The sequence below is a fragment of the Telopea speciosissima genome, chromosome 4 (assembly GCF_018873765.1).
Source record: "Telopea speciosissima isolate NSW1024214 ecotype Mountain lineage chromosome 4, Tspe_v1, whole genome shotgun sequence".
NCBI lineage: Eukaryota > Viridiplantae > Streptophyta > Magnoliopsida > Proteales > Proteaceae > Telopea > Telopea speciosissima.
Window position 1 is genome coordinate 2,203,057 of NC_057919.1, and position 6,175 is coordinate 2,209,231.

Sequence of the window (6,175 nt, forward strand, 5' to 3'; positions counted from 1 at the left end):
GTATATATAAATATATAATATACAATTTTACATAATAATATCATACATGCCTCAAAAAAAAAAAAAAAAAAAAAACCCCAAGGCTACATTGGTCTTGCCCGACTTGAAATGACAAAAATAAGGGTTACCAGGGTCAATCAAGACCAATCCGGTTTAACCCGACCTTAACTATCTTCCTATTTTGAAGAAAGACAAAACTCTTCTTTATATACACAATTTGAGCAGCTAACCCAGTTAGTTCATCTCCTTCAGGTCCAATCAGTCTAATGGCGTAATGGTATGGTAGTCTTATTCTTTTCTAGTTGTTTTCTCGCTTTAAGAATGGCCCAATTACGGTCAATCAGAGTCGGATTGGGCTAATAAGTTGAACCCAGTGAAGCAGGGCCTTGATTTCACTATCTCAACCCAGGCCTTGCCTAGTCCTAAATTAACAAAAATAAAGGCTACAGGGTCAATCAAGCTCAACTTGACTCAGCTCAGCCCAATTAGGATCAATCGGAGCCTGCTTAGGCTGAGTTTGAGTCTGGTAAAGCTGGGCCTGGGTTGAGCTAAGGATCCAGGGTCGGACTGAGGTTTCAAAAACCTGACCCAGTCGGCCCGATTGCACCTGTGATGTAGGGATGTAAATGAATAGCCGAAATCCGTTTCCGAATTCGTGTCCGTATCCGTTTAGCATTATCCGAATCTGTCCGAAAGTTAAACGGATACGGATACGGATAGCCTATAACTATCCGAAAAGCTATATTTATATGTAAACGGATAAAATATCTGATCCGTATCCGTGTCCATATCCGTTTAGCACTATCCGAATCCGTCCGAAAACTAATCGGATGCAGATGCGGATATAGCACTATCCGAGCCGAATCCGATCCGTTTACATCCCTACTGCGATGTGGAGCACGCAGACGCAGTGGCGTTGCTTGTACAGAGTCACTCACTTCCCTACTCTCCATCCTCGTAGGCGTTGCTTATACACAGTGGCCACTGCTTCTCTCTCTCTCTCTCTCTCTCTCTCTCTCTCGGTTCTCTTCTTCTTTCCCGCCTATTTGAAAAACCCTAATCCGATCCCGATGCTTTCTAAGGCTCAAGTTTTACTCCAGAATAATCTTAAATTACTTCCTTCATCTCTTCTGATTTCGCCCAAGTCCTTCCGCAGCAATCGGAGCGTTCGGTTCTCAGATAATCATTGGGCCTCAACCCTCGAAGTTACAGCTCCGCGTTGGAGAACATCTGCCTCTTCGATTATGAACCCTGACCAGAACAATCTCCACAATGGGATCGAAACCGTTCGGTTAGGTTTCGAAGACCAACTCCACCGGTTTGTCGATGTCGCCAATAAGCTTGCAGATGCCTCCGGAGCAGTTATTCGCACTTACTTCCGCAAAAGCTTCGATATTCTCGACAAGGACGACTTGAGTATTTCCTGTTCAGAGATTTTCTCTTCTTAGTATTATATAGTTTCATTCATCTTCATTGTCTGGTGTATATAAATTACAAAATTTTGGAATTGTCGCAGGTCCTGTAACGATCGCTGATAGAGAGGCCGAGGAGTCTATGGTTTCAATAATACAAGAGAATTTTCCATCTCATGCAATGTAAGTGATACCGTGCGGTTTACCAAAGTGGTTCCAAGGATTTTCTCTTCTGTGAATACCAGAACGAAAAATCAAATTATTGTGAAATAGATTATGGTTTTGGACTTTCATTAGTTATGCTCAAGTTCTGGAGTAAATGCAATTGCAGTTTTGGAGAGGAGAATGGTTGGAGGTGTAAAGAGAAATCTGCTGACTACGTTTGGGTATTAGATCCTATAGATGGGACGAAGAGTTTCATTACAGGTTCTTTCTCTCTGAACATAAATTGGGTTGTAGGCTTTGAAATTTTAGTACTCAGCTCTTTCATTCTCTTGGTTCCAGGAAAGCCATTGTTTGGAACTCTTATTGCTCTTCTATACAAGGGAAAACCGGTACGTTCTACTTTCACTAGTATTTGGTTTGCCCCATGATCAATATTTTTTTAAATGGCATACAATGCGTCCATTTTCTAGTGGTTCTGTTTTAGGAGGATGATGCTGGAACAAAAGAGTACTACTAGCACGATTACTCAATAGACCAGCATCCTTTTCCTGTGTTCTTTTTTATTATTGCATGATGATACAATGGGTAATGTTTTTTAGATGGTCCACCAAGGAATCCTTTCCTTAATGGCCCTCCTAAATAATCATTGATCAAATCATGCATTTTCAGATTCTTGGCATAATTGATCAGCCTGTTCTAAAAGAGAGATGGATTGGGGTGAGTGGGAGTAGAACTACGTTAAACGGAGAAGAAGTCTCTACACGCTCCTGTGCAAAACTTTCCCAGGCATATTTGTATGTTTTTCTTCCCTTGGTGATTGATACTGTGATTCTTAGAAGAGGTTGCGTTTTAGAAATTATTGCATGCATTCTGTGTTTTGTCTATGTCCTTCGGTACTCACTAATCATGTACTTTCTGTCATCGTACCCAATGGGCAGAACCATCGGTGTTCATGTTCTGTTTGTTTTCTGTTTCTTAGGTACACTACAAGCCCACATCTCTTCAGCGGAGGTGCTGAAGAGGCATTTGCTCGTGTTAGAAGTAAGGTTTGTATGCCAATTTCCAAGGGATTTTGGTTGAAGAAATTACTGTGATTTCCTCATTGAACTTCATATTTATCTAGATAGATAAACTTAAAATCCCTAGTTATTCTTACATGTTTACCTCCTTCCATTATGTTCTTTTGCTGTGTAGGTGAAAGTACCACTATATGGTTGTGACTGTTATGCCTATGCTCTTTTGGCTTCTGGTTTTGTGGATCTTGTTATTGAGTCTGGTCTTAAGGTGAGGTGTTTCTTCTCTTTTCCATATGTATGTACAGAAGAACTACTATTGGCCATGTTTGCTTGTGGTGTTAACCTTCTTAACTGTTAACTTATTGAGCATAAGGATGATTTAGCAAATGCACAAATCAATGTTATCTGGCTTACTTTCTTATAACACGCATTCCTTATATTTTGTGGATGAGGGGATGCTCATCACCCAAGTGCTACCAGTATGCTTGCAGCCAAATATCCTTTTTTATGAAATCCATATTTAGGGATTTCTTCCCAGTAACCACCAGATAATGATATGATTAGGCATAAATCTAATAGTATCCTCACTAATAAAATTCATATCTTTTTCAGCCATATGATTTTCTGTCACTGATACCGGTTATAGAAGGTGCTGGAGGAGTGATAACTGATTGGAGTGGACATCAACTTTTCTGGGAGGCCTCTTCAGTTTCCCAAGCAACAAGTATGGTTACTACTTGCTGATTTCTTTCTTCTTAATGGCTTCTCTCTCACGGTGTGTTTGGAATTCTTTCTTTTAAAATACATATTATGTGTATGGATGGGAAATGCCTGAGTTAATACAAGTAATTGAGGATATAGAGCTTGAGGCTTCATGTACCCTAACAAGAAAAGGAATTGAAAAGGATAAATCCTTTCTTTAGAAGAAAAAAAAAAAGGATATATCCTACACTGAAGTGGTGAAGAATATTTTTTTTCGTAGTTACTATTTTGTTGTCAACAATAGGATAGAGTGCTGAAGCGTGTACATAATACATATGGCTAGGAGTGTTATTCGGATTCAACTTTAATGGTTTACTAACCTTGAAAAAGAGTTCTCCAACCAGGAAAGGGTGACTGGACGCTAGGGGACGTCTTTAAAAACTGAATCAGTGTATGGGATTGTACAGATCACTAGCCTTTAACATAGATAATTATTGAAATCATTGTTAATTGTATAGAATTGTTTAAAAGAGTTACAAAATTACAAGATAGGGTCCACTTAAATGATGTTTTTGCTTAACTATCCCTCATTAGAAGTATGTCATTCATTTGCTTTTGTCTCGGTACACTACAAAATACAGGTTTAATTGAGGAAGGAGTCCACGTATTACACTTCATTTAGTGATTTGAAGTTCGAACAGTTCTTGTTCAGTTTCTCACCTCTATCTAATCTGTAGCATGTCACTTAAAATTTCATGCTTTAACCTAGCGTGCTTTGGTGATATTTTATCTTTGCTATATTTTCAGGTTTCAATGTGGTGGCAGCTGGAGATAAACACCTTCACCAACTGGCTCTAGATTCACTAGAATGGCAGTAAAGATGCATTTTGAATTGTTACGGAGACAAGAAAGCCTGTTCTATTAGTCAATTGGCTGCTCTGAGAGGAACACCAAAACCAATCTGACCTTTTGATGTCAAGGTGTAAGGTCAAGTAATGGAGTTCTTATCTCTTCTGCAGACTTGATGCGGAAAAAAGAAGAGAGCCTAATGCAGTTGGTAATCTTGGTCATCTCTGTATACATTTTTTAGCTTAGTGCTTTTGTAGTTCCAGAACATGCGTTTCCCACTCCACACCTCTGCCCGAATGGAAGGAAAAGCATTTATATATTCAAACCAAAAGCATAAGGAGCTGCAACAGAGATTAGCATTTTGGGGTATGGGGTGGGGTGGAGAATTTAGAGAAGTGTCAAAAAAAAAAAATGTTACTAAACAGGGCCAAGGTTCTGCATCATTTTTTCCTATTTGCCACAATATGTAATGCAATTTCATGACTAGTTTCAATTGTGGAAACAACATGAAAATTCGAAAATATGAGTTTTACCTAACTTTATTTAATGTCCTATAGGATGATTTCATATGGCTAGTTTCAATTGTGGAAACAACACATGAAAATTCGAAAATTTGAGTTTTACCTAACTTTATATAATGTCCTATAGGATGATGTCATATGGCTAGTTTCAATTGTGGAAACAACATATGAAAATTCGAAAATTTGAGTTTTACCCAACTTTATATAATGTCCTATAAGATGATCATATTCTCACCCAATGTGTTTTTTTGTTCTTTTTAATGTAACTCACCATGCTTCCTTAGAGATAACGGAGTCGCTATTAAATCGTATATGCATGTATAATATCATTGGGACTTGAAGAGAAAATTAGAGCAACAAAATTCGAGAGTGACCATTCATCCAACTCAATTCAAGCCTAGTTATTTAGGCGCCCTATTCAGGGCGTATGGGTTTCTCAGCAGGTTGTTGCTAGCACCAGAGGACCCGGACCTAGATCGCCTTTATCTTCGCCAAAAGAGGTGCTCTTTCCTTCCTGTAATAGTAGTGCCCTGCTGTAGCGCTTGTACTGTAGGATGCAGTTGGGGAGGGGAGGGGAGGGGGGGAGGGGAGGGGGAGAGTTTTAAGTACGCATGAATGGAAAAACAAACCCCCCCCCCCCAAAAAATCCACCTTGTTGATAGATTTGTAAATTGATTGAAAAAGAGAACACACAGGATTTGGCAGAATTATTTGCAACGCTTCAGTCTTCCACAGCTTCCATCTCCGAAGAGTACTCTGGCGTCATGGTATCTAGGGTTTCTTTCTTGGAAATATCCTGGGTGACGGTGTATAATCAGCCAGTGATTCGTCTCATATAATTGTTGTGGGGACAGACTTTGTTGTATCGGAAAATAACAATGGACAGGAACAGTGGTGCATTGAACATGGTAATGCTTCTTATGGAGTTTGTTTTCCCGTCTCCAAATGTAAATAACTGTTGCTATTGTGTTCTTCTACCTCCATTCATTTCAGATGGAAAGACGTGCGTTTTTTATTTTTTTTTGGACCGAGTTATTTAATGAAAGAGCTTTCTCAACTAAGGCAACAAATTGAGATCTAGGGTTTCCAATAATTCTATCCCTTCCACAAATTCAAAGAGGGAACAATAGGAGACAACAAGTGAACACTAGATATTTTGAATAGCTAAAATGATCCAGTAATCATTTGTAATTGACAACTACACTGGCAGAAATCTGTACCAACCTACATATATGTTCAACCATGTACAATGTAAGGTTCAAAATTATCATTTAGCTTTGCTAACAAAATCGGCAAAGCATTATCCTTTATTTAGTATTAAAATAATTTCTGAATCTCAACGAAAAATCAATATCGAGCAGGAATTTATCAGAATAAAAGAATTGGGCAAAATTGGCAATATTTGAATAATATAACAGATTAACAGATATGACATATAATCAGGCAAGTCTGTCCAAATAGACCATCTAGAAAAAAATTACATGCATATTGAAGTTCCAACAAAATTACT

General features: G+C 38.5%; 1 protein-coding gene across 2 annotated transcripts; it reads left to right on the top strand.

Annotated features, from left to right (window-relative positions):
* The first annotated feature begins 1,022 nt into the window (after nt 1-1,022).
* LOC122657434 (bifunctional phosphatase IMPL2, chloroplastic-like) lies at nt 1,023-4,616 on the top strand. 2 transcript variants are annotated; one of them, XM_043852132.1, is made up of 10 exons: nt 1,023-1,416; nt 1,517-1,595; nt 1,744-1,838; nt 1,917-1,966; nt 2,247-2,371; nt 2,557-2,623; nt 2,772-2,861; nt 3,206-3,317; nt 4,103-4,219; nt 4,570-4,616. In XM_043852132.1, exons 1-9 carry the CDS (start codon nt 1,071-1,073, stop codon nt 4,171-4,173), a joined length of 1,035 nt encoding a protein of 344 aa, XP_043708067.1. In that variant the 5' UTR covers nt 1,023-1,070; the 3' UTR covers nt 4,174-4,219; nt 4,570-4,616. The 2 variants fall into 2 exon arrangements, with proteins under 2 accessions (XP_043708067.1, XP_043708066.1); XM_043852131.1 differs by lacking the exon at nt 4,570-4,616 and having other exon boundaries at nt 4,103-4,356.
* The last annotated feature ends 1,559 nt before the right edge of the window (nt 4,617-6,175 follow it).